We start from the raw sequence: 24,148 nt of genomic DNA on the forward strand, positions 1-24,148 counted from the left end.
TTCCCACCCTGGGGATTAAAAAAGTTTGATCTTATTATGTTTATTTGAGCACGAGCATCTTCTGATGCAGATGCAACATAAATACCCTTAATGGATGTCTCATTGGCAGTTTCTGCCAAGGTAAGGACAGTGTTTGACTTTACTTTTATCACAGCTTTGAACTTCCTCTAAATATATTTCTGAAAGCATGACACGGATGGTTGAATAGATCTTAACATATGAAAAGAGACCATAAACACTTTCTGATGCGGTTTTCTCTGAGGGAAATTTACATGGAAATATGCAAAATAGTTTACATGCACTAGTTTAACTGACTTGTCTGTCTTTGTGATGGTGCAAATACGTTCCTTTGACCTTGCTGAACTGGATTAAAGTGCATTCATGAAAATTAGTGAAACAACTCAGCTCAATCCACCAAATTTCTAGAATGATTTACAAACATCCCTTCCACCTGCCACCATTTATGGATGCCACATATGCTTCCTCTTTCTTTTTCTCATTCTTCTTTACTTCAAAAGCACAGGAGTAGGCTGACAGGCCAGGGGAGGGGAGTCCCATTGTTAATTGGCCTTTTCAGCCGAACAGAGAGGTGAGGGAAAGAAGAGGAGATGGTGACAATAGAGTCCCATTGCCTCTCCATAACAAGAGGGATGCACCCCTAAAAAGATAGACCAGCCAGAGCACATATAGACCCGCAGGGCTCTCCTCATACAACCCTTCACTTACTGAATGAGTCAATCAGTCATGTAGACTGGAGTTTACTCTGAACAAATGGCCTTTAGTCTTGATGGATGCTGCTGATATTTAAAACAAATCTCTCTGCTGGTGCAAGACATGGATGAGGTATTACTTACCAGAGAAACAGCTCCCTCACATCTCATTTCACTGCTGCTGTGCTTCAGTGGAACGATAGGTACTCTTTTCCCACTTCAATAAGGGGATGAAGCTCAATTAGCATTTCACAAGTCCCATTTTGCTCCTCTATTGCAACCTTCCCCGCGGAGCCCATGCTTTCTCTGAGGATTGTCCTGTTTTGGGCCCTTGTTGCCGTTGGCAGGGTGACAGTATTCGAGTGTGCAAACTTGTGCTATTGTCCGCGGGCCAGAGGGAGCCATGGAGACCCCATAATATGACACAGGAAAATGTTTGCTGATGGCAATTCTATGGGCTTTGTCCGACTCTTTCTCCTTCATGACGACTCGATTTAAGTCTCTAAATGTTTGACTACAAATGCAGGAGTGCTATCCAGCTCCTTTGCCTTTGTCCCGCGAGGTTTGAATGAGTAATTCAGCTTTTGTGTCGCTCGATTGAGGGGGCAAACAGAAAGACAAGATTCTTGAGCGTTCAAGCCCCTTACCATGGTTATGCACTCTTTAGACACCCCTCACCCCCCAACCCTACCAAAATCTTACAACTGACATCACTCTTGGGGAGGGCATGGCGGCTATCAGTATTAAAACCTCGACCAGTATTAAAACCACTCCGATATTAAGGCAGAATGAATGCGTATTTCAGCGAAATTAACCGTATTTTATTTTTTTTTAATGCAGTCACACTGCATTTTTGGAGATTTTTGTCCAACGCGCAGGGTAGGACAAATATTGCATCCTTTTGGCGGCTTTTTCCAGATCTCCATGACAACAATTTGCACTGGTTAAGAATTCGATACCAGGGCGCTTGGAGTCTGATTGGGGAGCATTGTGAGAGGCCTGGGGTCGCTGATTGGTTCAAGAAAAGCACCATAACTACCAGGAGTTTATATTCATTCATCTTGTTGAAATCCGCTTACAGTCTGGAGGGAAGTTTGTTCTTGGACTGCTTTTTTGAGGAAAATCTGGATTCATACAGCAGTGGTAAGTGGCTTATAGGCTACATTCCATATTTAGAATAGAACTAATTTTAGGTCCACTGCAGAATTGCTATGGCGCACAATCACGCAAAATCTAAACTGATTTTTGTTCTTTCCTAGATCTTGGTGGTGGATTACGCTTCGCATTTTAATATGGACTGATTAAGTGAAGACTCAAAATGGCAAATGCGGACAGTGAGGTCAAAACGTTGCTCAATTTCGTAAATCTGGCATCCAGTGACATCAAGGCGGCCCTGGATAAGTCCGCTCCGTGCAGGCGCTCTGTGGATCACCGGAAATATCTGCAGAAGCAATTAAAACGCTTCTCTCAGAAGTACTCCAGAGTCCCAAGATGCCACACGCACAGATCAGCGGACTACAAGTGCGCTAAAGCTGTGGGGACTGTTCATCAGAGTGCGGCGGCGTCAAACAAGGCCAGCTCTGACGCGCAGGTTGTTGAGAACGTGGGGAGCGCGGTGGAACAGGTGCCTATGAGGAAACGCCAACTGCCAGCTTCATTTTGGGAGGAACCCAAGTTGACGAAAAACAAGAGGGAGAACTCATATTTGGGAATGAAAAGAAGCCCCGTGGGTGCAACCGTGGGCAGTGAAAGTGAAAAGAGGAAAAGGAGTCATGATGACGACGAAAAGGCCACGATGTCTGCATCTAATCGGCGCAGCTCTTCCGATAAAGAGACTATGAAATTGGATCTGACCTCTCACCACTCTGTGAGCGTCTGTGGCTGCTGCCCCTTTCAGTATCACGGACACCATGTCCTCCACAGTCACATTGTCGTCCCCCATCTGCCCTTGGGACTGTGGAGCAAGGCAGCAGGGACTGAGTCAGAGAGATTTGAGCATCCTTATGGACAAAAAATTCACACGCACGTTGTGGTCAAACCCATACCGACCAAGCCCACAGCTCAGTCACCAATCTTCAGTGTGTTCGGATTAATTTAATCAGCCTACTTTGAGAGCACCACACGACAACTTAATAGGACTAATTATTTACACTTTGTTTACCCAGCAGCTTTCTTTTTTGGCATGTTAAACACGGAACACTCTCTCAAGCACTTATTGGAATGCTGCACCTATTTTTTTGTTGTTGTTTAGGCCTAAAGGACTTAATTGCACTTTCTTAAATAATTCACCAGTTCATGCCAGTCTCAAGCCAGCTATCTCAATATTGAGAGTAAGTTATAAAGTTTCTGCTTTCAGTTGTCCACAGAGAACGGCAGTTCTTTTTTTAGGTACCCAAGTCGTGCACATGAATCCAAACATCCTGTCTTAGTTTCCTCTTTCAACTATGAAAATTACCTTTCTTTGACACAGTAATGTTTGATAGGTACATTTGACACAATGACTTTCATTTTCAAATAAATGATTCAGCTTCTCAAAAGAATTCCTTTGGGCCCTAGATCTTTTTTCTCAGTTTTTTTTAAAGCTTTTCTGATGATTTCTATATAAAGAAAATGTTATTGATGGATTAAGGAGCCTTGTTGTCATATCATGTATAGTATAAATAGATATTTATACATGCAAGGACCATTTACAGATTCGAGATATCAGATGCAACTAAAAAAAGAATAATAAAAAGATAAATTTAGTCATGTCTCTGAGGACTACATTGCGTGAGGTTCATCTTAAAGTCAGCCCGCCAGGTTCAGGTATCCGATCAGTCTGTTTGGCAGAGGTAAGCTTGTAAGAGATTTCAGTCTGTCTCTTCCAATCTGGGTCCGAATCCTTAATCTACAGAAGTGCAGCAGTGGACGTGGTGACACTGTAAGACCAGACAAAAGATAAAGAGGATGTTCATTTGCATATTTGCAGAACATATTTGTGTGAGGAAGTGAAAGCCAGATTAAAAGAGGCACATTTCCTTGTAGGGATGTAAGCAAGTGTTAATATTTTTTTTGACACTTACATGACTTCCTTTTAACAGCGTGCCATTCTTCTCTACTATCCAGTAGTTCTGTGAGCTTGCTGCACAGCTGAACATAGCCCACATGCTCCAGCAGCAAGTCTAAAATGGGTCCTGCCCATTTACACATCACTGGTGTTGAGATCCACTCACAAAACTGAAGATGAGAAATAATAAAAAAACAAACATCTACATTACTTAAAAAGAACATGTACATTTTGGTCGTGAATTTTATGGCTGTTTTTGCTCCTCTTGCTCACTTGTATTGGCCTTTCTGGTGGCTCGTTGCAGGTTAAAGGAAGTATACCATCATTCGGCAAAACATATCCATTGCTATCAGCAGTTCTTATGGTGGGGCTTCCTGTCGGTGGGTGAGGTGCACTGCCGTGAGTACAGGTAAAGCAAGACAGGGCATCACAGCCATTGTTCAAAAGTAACTTGAGAAGCACCAGGTTATTCATACAAAGGGCAACAAGAGCTGGAAATGTTGTAGCATAAGATGGGATTCTGGCATTGACATCTGCTCCTCGCTCCAGCAGTAAGGACACAGAGCGGACACAGCCCTGACGTACAGCCATCAGCAGAGGATTGATTGGGTCCAGGCTCAGACTAGCTCCAGCATTCAATAACACCTCTGCTGTTTTGGTGCTGCCATTGGCAATAGCAAAGTAGAGTGCTGTAGCGCGTTGATCTGCATACTGGATGGAGTGACTGTGTGCCAGAGTGGCGTTTACATCTGCACCTGTCTTCAGCAGCACAGCTGCCACAGTGTGTCTGTTGTGCTCTGCTGCCAGGTGGAGGGGGCTGATCCAACTGTGGCGCAGCCTGGCTCGACTTGTCACTGAGACAAGCAGAGACACAATCCTGAACACAAAGGGAGGATGTAGATAAAAAAAAAACAAGAAACAATGAAGACAATGAATACAGAGATGTTATAAAAAGCGTTCTATTGCTTATAATAATCATAGGCATGGGTTTAAAGCAAGTTAAAGCATCTGAACTCACTCATGGTGTCCATACTGAGCAGCAATATGCAGAGGCAGCAGTCCCAAGTTAGTAGGTTTGTTGGCATCTGCTTTCTTAGACAACAGTAAAGCTACAACTTCCTTGTGGCCATTTTTACTAGCCTCATGCAGAGCCGTAACACCATCACATGTCTGCATGTTCACATCTGCATCTGAAAAAGCGTTGTTCATTTAGGGCATTTCTATTGAAATCACAGGCATGGAAAGTATGAACACTTTTTTGCAGAAAACTACCTTTCTCAATAAGGTAACGCAGAGCTCTAATCTGTCCTTGCTGAGCTGCTACGATGAGTGGTGTGATGCTGTAGGTATTGGATGGATTGATTGCAGCCCCGGCTCTTATTAGTATCTCACAGATCGCTGTGTTGTCTCTGGATACAGCCTCATGGAGGGCTGTCAAGCCCTGACCACACCGCTGGTTCACAGTGGCACCGTATGAGAGAATAAGGCTCACCATGTCAACATTCTCCAGTTTACATGCTGCAGAGAGAGAGAGAGAGAGAGCAGATAACGTCATTTCCATCCCCCATATATGATGTCATTTTAAGCACTTCTGATTTCACAGCTGTACCTTTGTACAAAGGGGTTTCTTTGTTATTGCTACAAATGTCGGGGTCAGCGCCTGACTCCAGAAGGCACTGCACACAAGGCAAGTGTTCGCACGACACGGCGAGCAGCAACGCTGTCTGCTCCTGCAGGGTACGTTTGTCTACTGAACCTGGATGGGCTGGAGCAGGAAATACACAAACCAAACAAACCAGCTGGGTGACTCGTTTAGAATTTAGAAAATGTGCACACAGTGTATTAAAGCCCTCATTTTAATTTTCCCATTTAAGGTCAACATTTATGCTTTGATTGTCATTACCCTTCAGTAGGATCTTCAAGCACTCAGTCCACCCCAAGTAGGCAGCATCATGCAAAGGTATCCACCCATCTTTGTTCTCTCTCAGCAGGCTTTGAGGTGAAGATGCTGTCAGATCATGAAGGGCCTCCACATCTCCTCTCCTGATGGCAAACACCACTGGATCAACATCCCTTGAAAGAAACAAAGAATCCACATGGCTTATTTCAATACAGTCAATTTGATTGACAATGGACGGTGGATGTGGAACATTTCAATCCAACCATTGAATCTTTATCCTGAGTTAATATATCAATTCCTCTGACTTCAATCAATCAAATGAATTAGAACTTGAGAGATAAATGTCTTGATTTTAGTCTTGTGCGACCTCACTGAAGAGTTCAGCTGCGCGCAGGAACCAACAACACACTTACAAACACAAGGACACGCGCACTGTAAGCACGCGCAGCCTCCGTGTCACGCAACAACAAAGACTCACTCAGGCTCCGACGTTCCGTCGCTCAGATTGTGTCCTCTGCTGCTGTCTCCCCGCAGCCGCGACTGAACATTACACGATTTACGTCCAGCATTATGGAACTGAGATAAATAAGCGGAATAGCTGAATTTCGTCATTTTGGTGGTAGATTTGTCTGTTTCCCTTCACAGCGCGTCGACGGCGGTGGTGCAGCGTGCAGCGCCGAGTGGGGGCTCAGCTGCTTTCTCTCAGATTATTTTGGGACTGAATTGTCAGGCGGCAGGGTGACGGCTTCACCCATATATGTCAAAAGACACGGACATTCAGAGATAAGCCAAACAGCACTGAAGATAACGCGGTCTAAGCTCTTTACTTGTGGGCTTTCCTTTATTGGCTGGTTTTCAAATTAAGCAACCACTCTGCCGCATCATGGAATGAACGATAGACTGAACTTCATCAGTGAGTCATCTCCTTTTAAAAGCCACTGCAATTGTGGCTCCAAGTCTCTGAGGTTCACAGAGACACGTGAGTAAATTAATTTACATATGAGGTGGTACCTAAATGAAAACAGACAATATTAAAAAAATGAGCCAAAAAATACTGATACAAAGTGTAAAATGTGAAAATCACCCTTCAACATGCCATCTAATTATTCTCCTTCTTAGTGCTTTAACGAGCAAATGGTGTATTAAGACATTATTTTATTTTCCCTCATATATGAAATTTTGGGCTTGCTTTAAAGTCTACCAAACATGACCTGTGAAAAGATGCCTTCAGTTCTCACAGGGGCACAGTAACACAATTATTCACGTTGATGACCTCTGGGGTAGGGTTCATTTGATTAATTTCTCTATCATCTCTGGATGCAAACTGTCTCTCTCTACCTTTCGCGTTTAATGGCTTGCGGTTTCTCCCACAAGGGGGAGTATTTTGTGAGTGACAAAGAAGATACAAACTTGTTGCTTTTAGAGGAAGTAAAAAAATAACAGCAGCAGTTAACATTTGCTTATACAAAGATATCTATTTGCAGATCTATGCAAATCTACAGGCTTCTAGACTCTTTAAGCAGCGTATTAGTGTTTTAGTGTTGACATGAATCTGCTAATCTGCTCACAATCAAGCCACAGACACTGATTAAAATATCAGAGCTGCTGGTAAAGTTTTCTTTACATGTTATTTTGGGGGTTTAGGTCTAACATTCACAACACATCCCAACTGAAACAGAATAAAGTTAATGGACAATATAACACCTCAAACTTTTTAGGCACTTGATCACGGATCTCAGAGCTCTTCACAATGAGAAACACACATGCTTTCACCACAGACAAGTTTTTCTTGTCCTGTATTAATGAACCACTGGGGCGTTTCAGAACTATGCTATTTACAAGTAAAGAATAAATTTACATACACTTTTACAAATTATGGTCAAATGCTGTATTTGCATGTCCATACCATAGGCAGTGCAGTTAAACTTTGTAAAACACCTGGTACAACTACGCGGTATCATATTTTCTCACCTGAGGGCATTTGTTGTCATGTTAGATGAAGTGTGCGGAGGCAGGGAACGGACAGACAGACTGTCTTTAATATCACTGTTCAACCTCTGGTAAAGAGACGTGGATCTGCTGAATGCAATCATCACTGGAAGAGATTTCTTGTCCACTCTGAGGACCACTAATGAGCTGCTGCCTTCTTCGTAGACAAGAGGCAATAACCCAGAAAAGAAAATCTGAAAGTCAGAACATTGATGGCAGCAATCAAAAAAAAAAAGGACTTTCAAAGAGAAGCAAAACATGCACAATGTAATACACACATACTGTAAGAATAAGAGTCCGAGCTCATTTGAAGAAGCTGAAATCTGTGCTGGAAGAAATCAGAGAGAGGCAGCTCTTTGCTGGATGCCTTTTAAGGGCATGTTCAACTGTATGTGGTTCCACTTGTTTCTGCTGCTCCAGAGGCAATGCTCGTGTGTGGAAGAGTAGTTTAGTTGCTGTGAGTTATGACGAAGAGGGATGGTATTACAATAATAAATACAGTTGAGATGTCTTCAGCTACAACTGTGATTAATGGACTGTTAAATGTTATGCTTCCATCTTAATTCTGCACAAAAACAAAATTTTATGGCCACACTCAAATGGTGGTACATAGGCAAAAAGAAAGACTTGCAATATGATTACATTTAGTAAAGCAAAAATATTCTTTGAAGCTTAAACCGTCTTTCAAACACTCCTCACAACACAGCATTCATCATCTACTTTTACTGAAGCTGCTCTAACACAACAAGTACGTCGATCCTTGAAACACTGTCTTATCTCTCACTTGCATTAGCTCTTCCTGTGAAGTGTGAACACGTGCTTAAAAACGCATGGTGACAAATGATTTTTCTTTCACAACCACTTCTTTAGAAGTGCTTGTGCAAAAATGCTTCCCGCTTGTAATCTGGAAGTTGGCCTCCAGCTTTTGTCTCGAACAAGCAAAGCCTCCAGCAAATCTATTTACAGATGGAGGAAGACTGTTCAGACTAGTACTGAGGAATATTTCTTGAGAGACCTAGTTTAAATTTACTCAACAAGGACAGTGCATTGTTTTGATTCCACTTTATACAGTAAGGTCAAAATGAACTGTCATCGATTATTAAGAAAAAATAACAAGGTCTGCTCATGGCTCTAACCAAGCATCAAATTAAATGTGTATTATCATACATGTAGATTGATGTCAGTGCATGTGTTGCTCTGTTAGTGACAGTAATATGTGAATCACTATAATAAACGAGAAAACACAAAATTCCCAAGCTAGTACTTTGAATGATACAAATGGATGGAAGAATAAATTAGAAACGTCTTTACAAAACAGTGAACATACACATGTTTAAGCAGGACAGCACAGATGGATATAACATTGAATCAACACCTCTAGAAAAGGGAACAGGGCTCAGTCAGGGTTGTTTTACTACTATCTCAGCTTTAATGATGAAGTTGAATATTCATCAAAACACAGGTTAATCTAATAGTTTACCACAGAATAATCTTTAGTTATGTGATTGATGCAGGAAGTTTAGGCCCTTCTTGGACACTTAATACTCAGGTGGAATTCACTCCCTCACAAAAAGCTTTTCCAGTGAACGATTAAATAACATACCAAAGAATCCTGAAACGAGTTTTTGTACAACAAGAAAAGAGAAACTATTATTTTTACGACGTACAGTGGCTCTTCCTGTTAGGGCTGGCATTCATAGTAGTAGAAGTGTAACTGAACTGAACTAAGGTTGCAGAAATGATGGAACTGATTACAACCTGCGGCTATTCTGCTATCTTAGGTTGCATGTATGATGTGGAAAGGTGAAACGTCCTATATACATAAACTAAGAACTTTAAAGATGGATCATTTGTGTTCAATATACACATTTTAAAAAATCAAGGTGCAGGAATGGTCTCAAAAAAGGTAGCTGGTTCTGCCGTTGTCATCAGTGTACAGTACACCCTGGACAGGTCACCAGTCCATTCCAGGTACTTGTTAACACTGTGATCATCTGACATGCATGTTTTTGGACTTTGGGAGGGAACCAACACAGCTACAATGAGAACATGCAAACTCCATGCAGAAAGGCCCCGGTCGAGATTTACTCGATAAACCTTCTCGTTGTAAGATGGCACTGCACCACTATACTGCAGCCCGAGCCAAAAAACTAACCTGAAAAAGAAAAATATTGTAATAAAAGAAGACAAAGAATGATAGATCAATAACGAAACTCTCATAATGCTCATTAAGGGAAAAAATACATTGACAAATTCACTCAACAATAAAACATATCCTGCCATAAATAATAGTTAAACAGTTTTAAAGAAAAAGCTCATGTTAAGATGGTTAGAGTGTAGTCTATCTGTCTATACCTAAAGGTTATTAATAGGATAAATATGTACTATTAGTTGTAAGTGAGGACTATGTGGCTTTAAAATGAAAAAAAAAGGTCAACAGATATTAACTGAAGGACAATTTCTTACCTTTGAAAAGAAAGAAAAACAAACACCAGTGCCACTACTACACTACCTTACTTGGCTAAAGTATAGTGGTACTGGGGTGACTCAACAACGTGTCAAATCAAAATAACATAACCAAAAACACAACAAAAATTCACTAAATTCACAATAAGCAGTGGACAGGAGTGGCCAGAGCCGTCTCTTCTTCCTGAGACGGCTCAGGTCCTTCAATGTCTGTAGTGATATGATATGCATGTTTTATCACACTATCATTGAGCGTGCACTATGCTGTTGTCTGCTGGGGGAGTTGCACTACTGACAAAAACTGTAGGCATCTGGACAAACTGGTGAAATATGCTGGTTCTGTTGTAGGCAGAAGGCTAGACCCTCTCAGTGCTGTGGTGGAGCAACGGATGAGGAGACAATTATATTCTGTTTTGGAGAACAATAAACATCCTCTCCACAGCATCCTGGCAGGACAGAGGAGCAGCTGCAGTGAGAGGCTCATCTCTCTGCGCTGCAGGACTGAGAGGTTCGGGAGGTCCTTTGTTCCCACAGCTTTTTAACAGTGACTGCTGACATGTTCTTCTCAAATTTATTTATTTCGTCATTTATTATTATCATCATTAGTAGTAGTAGTATTCTTATTCTTATTATTATTCTTATTATTATTATTAATGTTGTGGTTGTTAATATACGATCATTGTAAATATTTTTTTGAGCTACTTAACAAATTTGAATTTCCCCCATTGGGAGAGGAATAAAGTATTTTTCTATTCTATTCTAATAAAAACAGAATGTGTGTTTTGGGATATGACGAGTTTTCTGTTCATCATCATTTTTTTCAAACACTCCATTCTCTGCTTTGTTTTGTTATCTGAAATTTTGTTGTAAAGTCTGCTTTCTTGTAAAATTTCAGTTTTATTGTGTGTTTTGTCATGTGTTGTGTGTGGCACCTCAGGACCGAAGTCCGCAGAGCAGCAGAACTTCTCATACGAGCTCTGATTAGATTGTTAACGGACCATTTTCTGGACGCATCAGTCAGCCGGTCCATTTCCGACTTTTATATCCAGGTGTTCACATTTTGGTTAAAGGTTCGCGAGAATTAGGACGGAGTGAGCAGTCTTCGTTTTCTGCTGCTATCCGACGTCTGACAGAACTGCTTCCCTGGTAGTTACCATGACAACATACAAACGATCTCGGCGCATTCTCAGTTGTGTCGCTTGCGGTTACCTAGCAACAGCTACACAAAATCCAGGAGAACATCCGGAAAAGACCCTTGATCGTCTCTCTGATCGTTCAAGCGGGGAACAACTGAAAGACGTGATTACTCATCTCAGTACTCAACTCACTACTGGACGATGCATCTATCGCCAAGAAACATGACGCCTTCATCCCTTCCTATCTTGAACAGCAACCCAAAACTCAAAGTGGAAAAAAGAATACAAAACATTTTCGTAACACAGTCGGAGGACACCAGGTAGGCCTGTGCTTTAGTTGTGAGCTACAGTGATATAATAAATGTGAGATAAATACATGTCTTGAGTGAATTAGACTGTCTCTGACAATCAGTTTGCTATTCAGACAGAGAAAAGAAGAAAGTGACATTCAGATCCCTGCTGTAACGGAGGTAAGAGGAAAAAACAGTGGCCGCTAAAATAAGGAGAATATATGCTGCCGGCAACTTGTGCATTCACGATGAATAAAAAAGAACAAAATAAAAGGTTTGTGTTGTAAATTATGGTAGAACTGCAAGTAGTTTTATATGAATAAAAGATTGTTTTTTTCTTATGTTTTTCATTGAAGACTTCAATCAGAGCGCTAGAGGCTGGAGTGAACACTTTGCAAAAGACCCTGGTTGTTAGGAAACAGGCAGAACTGAACGAGGTGGACGCACAACTTGCACTCAAGCGGCAAGACTTTAAGAGCCGTATGGAGGCTCTGGCTCATAGAAGGTCAGAGCTGGAAGAAAAACAAAAACAGGTAAGATGAGAGCTCCTAAATGTACTTGTAGGCAAGGATGAGTGTGGTTGTCTTTCACTGACATTTGTCCTAACACGTTTGCCCCTTTCTATCCAGAATAAAGAGAAAGTGATGAAATTCGAGAAGTTTGTAGCTGAAAATCAAGTGAAGCGACGTGGAGCGCTGAAGAAGTGTGAAGCCACACGGGAGCAGAACATTTTGAAACAGAGAGAGATAGAGGATTTGACGGAACAGCTGAATAACCTTCGAGCCAGGTGAGCCAATGTGAAACCAGCACTTTAATGTGAATATGTTTCTCATGAAGTTTTTTAAAAACCTCAGTTTGACCACGTTTCGATCACGCAGAAAGCAAGTTTTAAACGAGAGGATGGCAAAACACAAAATCTTTGAGGACTACTTGATGAAAACACTAGATTATCTCCCCGGCAGTAAGTTAGAGGACCTCGTTCTGTTCATGCTATTCAGTTAAAAAATGCACCCACAGTAAGACGGAGCAAACTTCTCAATCTTTTCCAGTTTACCGTGATAATGAGTATGAGTCTTTGGTTATGCCCATCATTCGCCGCTACGAGACCCTGTCTATCACCCATCGGGAGCTGCTGCAACGTCTGGGGCAAATGGAGGTGGAGGTGGAGCAGGGCCAGCGACAACTGCAGAGCATGAAGCAAGAGCACAGCATTAAAAAACTGGTCAGAGATACTCTAAGGTATGTTTCATGGAATATTTCTCCTGTCACAGTGCCTGAATGATGCTTTTTATACACAGATGGCCCACAAAGAACTACCTGAACTGCAGAGCGAGTTAGAAACCCTCAAAGAGAGGAATAAGCAGGCAGAAGTTAACTTGCTGATGAAGCAAGGTGTAACCAGACAGAAGGTATGTTGTAAACTTTAGGAGTTTGATTATGTCGGTCTTGGATAGAAAGTCTGCCATGTGTATCCTTTTCTCTCAGGTTGAAGAGGTGGGAAGATTGCTTATAGCTATCAACAACCTCGCACAGCAGTGTTACCTTCCAGCATACGGACCGCTGGAGAGCATGAACACTCTGACAATGATGGACATGGTGAAGGTAGTTGCCCTAGGGCTGAGCTGATTATTGGAATTCATATTAAAGGCACTGCTTCACTGAGCAATTTCATTACCATCCAATTATTTCAGGAGTACATTCTGGATAAGGCGGACACAGAGAGGAGAGCGAGGAGGCTGATGGAGTCCGGCTCGGCATTGACAAGTACAGCGGCTGTGACAGACAAAAGATGGAGGGGATCCATGAAAAGCATTGGAAGCAAAACTCACATTAAAAGTTCAAGTAAAGTCAGTAAAAAGAGTGAAACATTTAACTGATGGTGTTGATTCTGTACCTTTCACAGCGTTACCTCTTGTTGCCGTCTTATAGAGAAAGCTGGTAGGAGACGGTTGTGTAAAGATCGTTTTTTTACCATAATTGTTTATGTCACCATTGGATAAGCATCAAGTTTTGCTTTAAAAATACCATGTACTGTATAAAAAATTAACTGTAAACTAACAATGTATTCAAATTTGTCAGGGCATCACAACTTTGGAAATGTCAGTTGAATACATTCATCGTTTCATTCCAAAATAAAATATTGATACTCAAGTGACACTCTCAGAAGGGAGGTACTCATGTACTCAAAGTATGCAATGGTGTGCATGCAGTTTCCTTGTATTTTAGGAATGAGCAACTTATATAGTGTCATTTAAAATGCAGGCAACACTTTATGATATGGGCCCCGATATATTGTTTACTATATACTTACATGGAAAAGAATGAGGAACGAATCAGGAACTCATTGCTGATCAACCATCACCTAATGATAAACTCTTAGTTTTGTCTCATAATGCAGAAGTACAGCAAATATCATGAAGATGAGAGAATGTGACTTTCTGCTGTAAAACCAACATATTACACATAGTAAAATGTTGCAAAACCTTACATTTTTGTATCTTCTGTAATACATCTATCACAATCGCGAAATGACACAAGACACCACAGACTAACAGCACTAACACTCAGCTTTGACCCTGTCGAAGCTGCTGCTGGCATGTTGCCAGACACTGTTTTCATATCGCTTCACACAGAAGATGATAATTACACACCATGCTGAAGTGCGGCTTACAGCGTAAGCAAGTTAAGCCATACGGGGTAGCCGTATGGGGTAATTTGTGTTCCTAAGATGAACTATTAATCTACTTTGTCTGCTGCTGAGTCCTTAGTGAAACCTCTAGATTGTCTAATGTTTTTGCCACATAGTGGAAGTGGAGTTTCAAAGGCTTGACGTGTTGTGCCCGTAAAATAAATGACACCTTATTGTTTGAATGTAATTCAATTATATAAATATTGTAGTTTATAGTTCTACTTAATGTTCCTCAGCTCAAGGTGAATGAGGGCTTCCAAAAATGCATTGCTTAAGGCTCCCTGTGGTCCAATATGGAGGACAAAAGAGGCCAAGCTTGAATTTTTAAAAAGGTAATATCATTGTCTTGAGCTCACAAAGATAATTTTGCTGTGATAGCTGGTTAAGTATGTCGTTATCTGGAGGTAACGAGGCTTGTTTTCGTCTGTGGGGTTAATATTTTTTGTTAGTTCGACCTACTAAAGTTTGTACTCCCTTAAAGTACACAGTATAGTAAACAATGAGATCGCCTCAGTGGATGCGACTGGCTGAAGCACAGCAGATATAGTCAAACTATTATCTATGCCCACAGATGCCGCTGTCTGTCCTAAAGAGCACACGTTGACTCAACTCAAAATTACATCTGCTGGCCTCGACTTAAAGGTGGGGTCTGTGATGTTTTCTGGAGCATTTTTTATCATATTGTCTGAAAACCTCCTCACGACCCCATTGCACCCACTAAAATAGAATGTTTGGAAAAAAAACGAAATCTTTTAGTCCATTATAGAGGGTGTAGCAAGAGGAAATGTCTGACCAATAGAAGTAATGATGAGTTACTTCTATTGGATTCTGACATGCCAATCAACCGTCAGCCCCCCTCCCCCCTGCGCGTTCACAGACTCGTGACTCGTTCATGTGTTCTGAAGGCTCGGTTTCAAGGGGTGGGCTGAAGGAAGAGGCAAGGTTGTGTATTTTCAAAAATATAGCTTGCAGGAACCGTTTTTCCAAGATCTCAGACCCCACCTTTAAAGCTATAGATCCTCCCCAACTGTCACGATTGTAAATGATAAACTTAGGTACTCCAAGTAGTGTTAGCTTTATTTTATTTTTTAAAGCTTTAAAAATACTAGAATTTATCATAAATCATGTCTAATTGTACATAACTATTTTATATTTACATTACACCTGTCACTGTCACCCCCCACACTAATTTGAACGGTATGACATCAGCATTACAAACCGCGTACTGTCCCTTTAACAAAACCACGCACGTGGTATTCCGCAAACATCCGGTTTTCACAAAGTGGAAGTAAAAATTGCATTTTTTGAAACATCTGACGCACATTTTTCCAGACTGTTTCAAGTTTTTTTTCTTCTTCTTAGTTGCGCTGATGTTGCTGAAATATGAACGTACGTCACGCGGCCTGTGAGCCCGCAAAGCTGCGTTTCGCCCTCTCGGATTGGAGCCTTTTGTCTTTCGACTGATGGAGGCCGGCTGCCTCGTTTCATGGAGAGAGGACATCTCCTCGCTGTTCCCCGCGGAAACACCGAGTCCCAAACTCAAAGTAGGCAGTTCAAACACACTGCAGGTGGCCACGGCCATCCTGCTTAACCCATTTTGCTCGGCTGATAATAACCAAAGCATGCTGTCCTTTGTTAGGATTTAAGCAGCCAGTTCTCCGCCGTGAGGAAAGTACGCGGCGATGGGAACTGCTTCTACAGAGCTTTCTGCTTCGCATACTTGGAGTCAGCCTTTCACAGTGCCAGGGCTCTGCAGAGGTCAGATATCAGCATCATCGCCTCACTCAAATTTAAACGATATTGACTGAATAACATTCGAAGCACAATATGAAGGTCAGACGTTTGTCTTTTTTGGTTCTGTTCAGATTCAAGGACAAGGTCCTCCAGAGCGGCCAGGTTTTGGCCTCTGCGGGATTCGATGAGAGTTCCTTCAACCACCACCAGAATACAGTAAATAAATCGTTTCCTTTTGCATTCACAGCATTAACTAAATGGAAGCAGTGCACGGACAGCTGGCATTTCACTAAAGCCCTAATGTCCCACCTCCTCACTCAAGAAACGCATTTGAAGACAAGCTATTACAAAAATTCAAACTAATCTGGGAATTTATTAACAATTTGGGCCCCATACTCAAGAGTGGCACAAAAAATGTACCCCCCACAAAGGTATTTTATGCACAGAGTGGCTTGTGTAGTTGTTTTCTTTGGGTTAAGAATTTATTCATTGGGTTCAGGTTGTGAAGTTTGCCACCTGAGAGCCAGCTTCAGGCTGATTTTCAGCCAGAACTGCAACTCCATCTGAATTCCAAATGACAGCAGACATTCAATAAGCAATACCATGTATAACAGTAAAAACTATTAACAGCTAAAAAACGCAGTTTCAATCAGTTCAACCATATTGTGCGGAAAGCAAACTGAAATTGGAAGACGTCCATGATCTGGCACATCAGGTTAAAACCAGTTGGACCTGCTGTGGCATCTCGTAAACTTTGTGGCACCGAAACGGATAATTATCCCAAGATGAGCATTACGTTTCAGATAGGTTTCAAGTTGATTCAGTCCCTTGAACCGCTTTTACATGACCAAAATGTCAGAAAAACCTCACTGTTTCTCTTTGACTGAAGGTGGTAAATGTTGTGGAGCAGTGCCAGGCTGATGAGCAGGAACACACACTACACAGGCTCTTCAACGAGCAGATGGTCTCCGACAGCGTGGTGCAGTATCTCAGACTGCTCACTTCGGCACACCTGCAAAACCACGCAGACTTCTTCTGCAACTTTGTGGAGGCCTCTGATCTACGCGTCTACTGTCATCAGGTTAGTAACATCGTGTTGCTGCCATCTAGTGAGCGTCTTAAATGTTTCTGTTGTTTACAATGGAAATAAAGACAAAGTTTTATCTCTGCTTCATTCAGGAAGTGGAGGCTATGGCGATGGAGTGCGATCATGTGGACATCCTGGCCCTGACGCAGGCCCTGGATGTTGGCATACACATCGTCTCTATGGAGAGCGATGAGCAGCACCTGGCTCACCACATCATTCCAGAGGGCGCTGAACCAGCTCTACACCTCCTCTACCAAACGTCACATTATAACATTCTCTACGTACGACCTCAACAATGACCAGTGGTCCACCAGGACTCGGCTCCACTCAGGGATAAAGACACTGTTGGTTGAATAAATCCAACTTGGGTTTATGATTTTTATAAAATCTTTTCTTATACAGCGAATCAAGAACATGCAGAAATGCAACTGCACAGTGTGCGTTAAGTATTTTGATTAATTGACTTTTTCTTTAAACATACATTTAAAAAGTATAAAAATCCTGCCAAAAATGGCCAAGTTCAATTCACACTTTAATTAAAATGTCACTGCTGCTGCTGCTGCTTCTCTTCTTTCCTCTGCTTCTGTGTTTTTCGCTCTGTCACCACAGCTTTCTTTAACTTCTGTTTCTCCTTCTGTATTGAAACCTTGATCAGGGCACTTTCCATCCCTGAGCGAGGCATCATGGGCAGTTTCCCCAGTTGAGTGGGGTACTTGGTCTTTGTCACATCCTTGAAGATGGGCTGGGCGATCAAATACTTCAGATGCTTTTTCATCCCCTTCACCATCTTCTGCTGCTCTCTGTCAGCATTTTCATCTTTTCCACCACCTGTTGACACATAACTTGAGCCGTCTTCTCAGCAGTCCAATTTTTTTTTTCAAATACATGTCAACTGACTGCACATGCCACAAGAGCGTTTGTTCTTATAATCATGATGTGTACGTTAGTCTTACCCAGTAAAAGGTCGTCATCTAGGTCCACCTCCAGGGCCTTTGCTGCTTTTTTGAACCAGGAATCATGTTGCTTTTCTCTGCTGTTGTAGAACTCAATCTTTTCTATCTTCCTGGCCAGGTTTACTCGCTCCTGTGGAGTACAGCAGTAAACTATCAAATATAAACTCTTTAATGTTACATAAAAATAGGATTACAGAGCGTATTAGAAACTATGACACTAGTATGAAAGGCCTGGGTCTCACTGGGAACAGCCAGGCCCGTCATAATGTTTAACATGTTTATTTTTGCTGTAAAGTTGAGCATTTTAACAAGGGGTCTGTGGAGATTGACTCTTTTTGAAGATCTGTGGTTTTATTGCTCATCTAAAAAAGGTGGTTGCATGGACAGAACCCGATGCTGACAAACTCACCTTTATAGCCTCCATGCATTTAGTCTCTATGGGGAACATGGGAAGATCCTCGTCCTTTCCAAGAGTCTTGTAGATCTTTTTGAAGTTCATCATATCATCTGGACCTACTAGTAGCAAACTGAGACCCTCTTTAGTGGCTCTTGCTGTTCTTCCGCTCCGATGGACGTAAGTCTCTGATGTTCTGGGTACCTGGTGTACACAGAGGAATATTCTCACAGACTCACATCAGGGGCAGTAAGGCTGTCGTGAATAACACCACAGCGTCTATTACACTGCTGCAGTAAAAACTAATTGTAATTCTATTGTGTATTCTAACAACTGCCTTGCAGTCAAAGATGGAAGGGCTTACCTGGTAGTGAATAACATGCTGAACATTGGGGATGTCCAGGCCTCTTGCTGCCACATCAGTAGTCAGAAGAACACATCTGTAAGGGAACATTGTGAAATTCCAGTGTCAGTTCAGGAAAGCAGGGGACCAATGGTGATGTTCAAGGTTTGAATAAATACACAATTTTCAAAACTCGCTGTGTTTTTGTGTTGTTTATTCAAAGATTGCAGTAATATGTCAAACCAAAGAAACACTAAAGAGTTACCAAATTCCCCCACCGAGTCCTGGTTAACGCCAGTTTGTGTGACCACGAGAACATGGCTTTAACTGCAAAATCCTGAAAACCTCTAAACATGAGATTGAAAGGACACATTAAGGTGTCTCCTACAATGAATATTAAGTTTTCAATAATGTTAACATTCGGATATGGTGCTTTTTAAAATATATATTTGTTAAAGAAGCAGTCAGTACTATTGGAGAGTATTTGCACCTTGGAACTGCAATGGTTAGCTCGTTTCAAACATGTTTAAACCTAATAAAGAGCCAATCCCATCAACTCAGGAGGTGAGACTTGTCAGAGATAACGTGTGGGAACAAAGTTTGTGTAACATTACAAAAACAATGTTAGCATAACCGTTCTCATGAAGACGGATCAGTATCGCAACTATCAGACGCCTTCAGGTACTAAATGAGGCAAAGGTGCAGAGATACTTCAAAGGTATAGGAGGGCGTTGAAAGATTACTTTCATATGAAAACACTTTTTTTTTTTTTTACCGAAGAGATTTTAGAGGTTTAATAAAAGCCAGCTTTTAAAAACAGCTTCCACCTGGTGAATCTAGATTTCTGCCAGAAGAGGAATCACAGAGCGTGTACAGACATGACGACAAAAAGCTGGAGGAATTTCTTCAGAAGAGAGAAATCATCGCAGCTATTGGTGAGGTTGATTCTCCAAACCTCTGTGGTTGCATGCTCAGTTATATATTGAGCAAACACACAGGCATGCTGGCATTTATATCCAAACCAAAGTAAATACTTTGAGGCTGGTACAGCTTGTGTGTGCATAATGGCTCACCTCTCCATCTCAGCAAATCTTTCCAGGTTTTTCAGACGCTGTTTCTGGTGCATGTTGGCGTGTAGAGGCAGCGGAGTACGGTCCAAGATAACCAGCAGAGAGTTCAGTCTCTTGATACAGTCAATGCTGTTGGCAAACACCATGGTGCGCCCAGGATACTGAAGCAGGAAGTAATAGAGGTAGAAGTCTTTTTCATCCTTCTGACAGTGGATTTGAGTCTCAGTCAGTGTCTCCACTGTTGCCTCCTTCCTGGTGAGGTCAATGATTTTGGGCTTAGACTTAATGCCCACCTTCTCCATAAGGACTTCCAGTTTGCTCCTCTTGTCCAGATCCTTCCTCTTCTTCTGAAGGACGCGGGTGGGCAGACTGTGAGCCATCGTCAGAGTGGCAGAGAACACAAATGTCTGCCTTGTGGGATTAAAGTGTGCGGTGTTCAGCATCTCCAGCAGACTGTCCAGCTCTGCAAAGTGACCTCTTTCTACCATGCGATCGGCTTCATCAATGACCAGGCACCTGCAAAACAACACAACCGTGAGCGTTAAAGAAAACACACCGCAGAAATCCAACGAACGAGCCTCCCCGAATGATGATTGTTTAAGAAATCAATATATGGCCTTTTAGACTTGGCTAAATTCTTTAAGTCACCACCTCTAGTGTCTGTTTAGTTTAGATGATTTTACATGACTGCACAAGTTAGGAAACCCTTTTGCAAACAGCAATACATGGCATGCTATCAATGCAAGTCCTTTTTCTGCATGTAGCGTTCCTCCTCTGGTGTTGTACTAACAGGAAGCTCCTACAGGATGGAGAAAAATCAGCGGCATGGACGACATCTTCGCCTCTCTGTTCTGCATCCATCATTACAATGCACAGTCCCTTCTGAGATATCGTTAAAGACACTGTTATTTATATTTTAGTGTAAATGCACACGGGTGAAAATAAAAACACCCGTCTACCCTTTAAGTACCGAAACCAATAATGCTTTTAGCAAAATGTGGTAACTCAAAAATAAAGTAGGGTTAATCAAACCTACTGCACTGATCAGAGGGTCACAAACTGTAGTTCATTACACAGCGTGCCCTCTCTGTTGATCTATTTTTAGTGCAACAAATGTAATGAAAAAAAGAAAACACCGTCAATGTTATGTTAATGAAGAGATGGATAGAAAAAACCCAGAACCTTACAAAGGTAGGACTTACTTCAGGATTGGTGTGAAAATGACAGTTATATTCAAATGGAAAGTAAGTGCGTGCTGCCTATACACGAGGCAGATCTTCATCTGATGGAAAGCTATACAGTATATACTGCACCATGACCTTATGTGTGTTTTTTAGACAGCTAAAAGAGTGGGAATTTTGACTTACTTGAGCTGCCTGAGGTTGAGCAGATGAGGATGCTGCTCCTTTATTAAGTCCCACAAACGCCCTGGAGTGGCAATGACGATCTCCGGCCTGCGCTTTAGCATCTTCCATTGCTTCTCCTTAGACATTCCACCCACCACTATAGCTGTTTTGATATCTGAGACACAGAAGAGTTGTGCATTGCCGTTTCTGCTTCTCACATGTGCATCTGTCTGGCTGTTTTGTTATCCCCATGAGGGATCTCAGCACAGACTGAGCTGAACAGTAATTCTTTGAAAACACTGTAATAGTTCCCTGTAAACGATAATGATAACAACTCACCGGTGAAGCTTGCGACAGCATCAATGTGGTGTTTGACCTGAACAGCCAGCTCCCTGGTGGGAGTAAGAACCAGTCCAAGGAGAGGCTGACTCCGGCCACCAGCAGTATTTTCGTCAAAATCAAACACTGCGTTTTCAATTACTCGAACACATCCAAACTGCTCATTCTGATCTTCACCCTCAGCCTCATCCTCATCAGAGTGTCCTAGAATCTCATCTATTGCACCTTCATCCTCTTCCTCGGAATCTTCCAAGTTTCCTTCCTGGTCCGCTTCTGCTGTGGTTGTGTTTCCCGACTGCGTGGGTTCTTCCACAGACGGTAAATATAAACTCTCAACCTTAGAGGCTGGTTCAGCGTTGCCATCAACAGTTCTTTCTGAGCTGTTCTTCCACTCCAGGATGGCGTTGATCATGGGAATACCAAAAGCTATTGTCTTCCCGCTTCCTGCAATGACACCAACACAAGAACCTCACTTAAGACCATTTGGGGGAGGGGGGGGGAACTTGACAACTTAAAAATGAAAGCCAGTTTAATCTTACCAGTCTCAGCCGCTCCCAGGATATCCATATGATCTCTGATAGCTGGAGGCAAGGCCAGGGCTTGAATTGGTGTGGGTGAACCGAATCCAAGGCTGCTCAGTGCCTTCAGCACAGGGGAGGGGACAAACAGGTCCTTCCACGCACTCACATCAGAATTTTTGTCACCAGGACCAGAACGTGCTGCGTTTGTCCAATTTTTTGCCTGCTTTTTGGGTTTTTTTGATAATTTACCTTGACTGGACTTTTCTTTTTCTGATGGAGATTCCAGGTTTGGCTGTTCCTCTGCGACTTCACCCTCGCCTGTCAGCTGCCTTGATTTCTTCTTCTTCTTCTTCTTGTCTTTCATCTTTGCTTTACTTGACTCACTGCTTTGTACAGAGGCATCAAGTGACTCTTTAGGAGTATCTTCATCTGCCACCTTATTCTCTTCTCCCGCCTCACTGGCAGCTTTATCCTCCTGTGTCACGTCTTCTTTTCCATCATCGTGTGATTCGACTGATTCCTTTGCAGCCACTTTCTTATTTTTCTTCTTCTTTTTTGCTTTCTTCTTGGCTGGTTGAGTTGCGTCCACTCCCTTCTCTCCGGCCTCCTCGGACTCGCTGACCTTTCTCTTCTTGGCTTTTTCCTTCTCCTTCTTCAGTTGTCTATCTGCTTTGGCCGCAGCCTTCGTCGTGTCCACCAGACGGTAATTCGTCAGCTCTTCGAAACACACCAGACCCTCCAAGCCCTCCTCGGAGAACAGACTGGGATCGAGCTCAACATTTTTCCACTTTCCTTTCATATGAATGCTCCGTTTGACTGATCGCTTCAGCCCTGAGGACACGCGCTTGTTCTTAGGTTTCATCTTCTGCGTCTTCATTTTTCCTACAACGGGCTCGAGTAGAGGTTAAAAGTGATGGCCAATGTGGTGAACGAACGCCGATTGCTCAGACACGCATGTGTGTCCTACTATATCACGTTTGTCGCTAATAACAAAGTTCTAGTTATACGAAGTACCGTGCCAGATATTAAGGATAGAGTATCAGCAACAGCACGAGCAATGAAAACCCGGTTTACCTTAATGCGATGCGGTTTCTAGACGGATCAAAACACGGTTACTGTTGGTGACAACCACGCATTACACGAGGGCGCAGCCATGACAGTGTCGATCACGTGGTTTGAAAAACTTTATTTGTTCCAACAACGAACACAGCGAGGTCGACTGTAACTTCAGGGCTCCTCTGGCGGTTATGTTATCTACGTTGATTAAAGAGGTGGATTTATTTATTTTTTTTACAAGCTTTTTGTTCGAGTTCAAAATATGTCATGAGTCGTGTAGACGATGAACATAAGGTAAAAAGACGAAACACCGCGAACAAATAAAAAACTTCTTCAAATAAAAGTCTCCTTCTGGGTCTGTTGTACAAATGTCATTTGGTTTTATCCTGTTAATTGTTTAAAAAAAATTATATTATTTATGGTTGAATACATTCTATAAGTCGGTTATTTTCAATATATACAAGGAAGGTGTTTTTTTTTTTTTAAATTGTTTTGTGGATATAATCATTTGGTTGGAAGATTGGTCATAATCTTCTGAGAAGTTGGTGTCATAATTAGGCGAAATATCGGCTAAAAAAAAGGAAATATTTTTACCCAGAATGCAGGACAAATTTCTCTGTGAATGGAACCTAACAGAACTGGAAAGATATCCATATTTTTCCCCTTCACAATAACAAATGCTCACACGATAGGCCTAAACACAGAAGGAAATTTGAGGTACCAATCTGTAATGTACTTTTTCAGTTATAAAGCTAACTTTACTCTTAGATTACCTAATTCTCAAAATGTTGTTTCTGTGAGTACTTTCAGAGGAAAGGGATGCTACACATTTATGATGCTTATGTGGACAATCATACAATGCTGTACATCAAACTACTCATCTGTAAGTATCTCAGCCACCTCAATCATCTGCACCAGTTAAGTGCAACATCTACATTAATGCAACAAGGATCATAATCCAAGATTTAACTAACCCATGTTGACGGGCACAATTACATTGATGATCTAGCTTGCATACTTTTACTAAAGTACAGCTTTGAATGTAGAACTTTTTCTAGAAGAGGAGTGATTTCACTGTG

At 41.9% G+C, this 24,148-nt stretch overlaps 5 protein-coding genes across 5 annotated transcripts; 3 read left to right on the forward strand and 2 right to left on the reverse strand.

The window, feature by feature from the left end:
• Positions 1-1,467: 1,467 nt before the first annotated feature.
• Positions 1,468-3,480, forward strand: LOC142366514 (protein FAM181A-like). The gene is made up of 2 exons (XM_075448419.1): positions 1,468-1,853; positions 1,970-3,480. Exon 2 carries the CDS (start codon positions 2,029-2,031, stop codon positions 2,806-2,808), a length of 780 nt encoding a protein of 259 aa, XP_075304534.1. The 5' UTR covers positions 1,468-1,853; positions 1,970-2,028; the 3' UTR covers positions 2,809-3,480.
• LOC142366513 (ankyrin repeat and SOCS box protein 2-like) lies at positions 2,682-6,564 on the reverse strand. The gene is made up of 8 exons (XM_075448418.1): positions 6,135-6,564; positions 5,660-5,829; positions 5,366-5,521; positions 5,029-5,274; positions 4,775-4,946; positions 4,030-4,633; positions 3,773-3,926; positions 2,682-3,628 (listed from the first exon to the last, which is right to left on the reverse strand). The coding sequence occupies exons 1-8, from the start codon at positions 6,266-6,268 to the stop codon at positions 3,498-3,500; spliced, it is 1,767 nt and encodes a 588-aa protein (XP_075304533.1). The 5' UTR covers positions 6,269-6,564; the 3' UTR covers positions 2,682-3,497.
• Positions 6,565-10,961: 4,397 nt separating this feature from the next.
• ccdc197 (coiled-coil domain containing 197) lies at positions 10,962-14,075 on the forward strand. Its single transcript, XM_075447956.1, has 9 exons — positions 10,962-11,567; positions 11,672-11,717; positions 11,894-12,070; positions 12,167-12,324; positions 12,416-12,498; positions 12,587-12,759; positions 12,836-12,946; positions 13,023-13,139; positions 13,229-14,075. The coding sequence occupies exons 1-9, from the start codon at positions 11,449-11,451 to the stop codon at positions 13,412-13,414; spliced, it is 1,170 nt and encodes a 389-aa protein (XP_075304071.1). The 5' UTR covers positions 10,962-11,448; the 3' UTR covers positions 13,415-14,075.
• Positions 14,076-15,482: 1,407 nt separating this feature from the next.
• LOC142366862 (ubiquitin thioesterase OTUB2-like) lies at positions 15,483-18,929 on the forward strand. The gene is made up of 5 exons (XM_075448868.1): positions 15,483-15,770; positions 15,866-15,984; positions 16,092-16,176; positions 16,850-17,041; positions 17,140-18,929. Exons 1-5 carry the CDS (start codon positions 15,690-15,692, stop codon positions 17,344-17,346), a joined length of 684 nt encoding a protein of 227 aa, XP_075304983.1. The 5' UTR covers positions 15,483-15,689; the 3' UTR covers positions 17,347-18,929.
• On the reverse strand, positions 17,304-23,172 carry ddx24 (DEAD (Asp-Glu-Ala-Asp) box helicase 24). The gene is made up of 8 exons (XM_075448866.1): positions 22,032-23,172; positions 21,493-21,936; positions 21,175-21,328; positions 19,811-20,323; positions 18,759-18,834; positions 18,410-18,598; positions 18,001-18,130; positions 17,304-17,875 (listed from the first exon to the last, which is right to left on the reverse strand). The coding sequence occupies exons 1-8, from the start codon at positions 22,888-22,890 to the stop codon at positions 17,592-17,594; spliced, it is 2,649 nt and encodes an 882-aa protein (XP_075304981.1). The 5' UTR covers positions 22,891-23,172; the 3' UTR covers positions 17,304-17,591.
• Between the last annotated feature and the right edge of the window lie 976 nt (positions 23,173-24,148).

This window comes from Odontesthes bonariensis, chromosome 17, assembly GCF_027942865.1.
Source record: "Odontesthes bonariensis isolate fOdoBon6 chromosome 17, fOdoBon6.hap1, whole genome shotgun sequence".
Lineage (NCBI taxonomy): Eukaryota > Metazoa > Chordata > Actinopteri > Atheriniformes > Atherinopsidae > Odontesthes > Odontesthes bonariensis.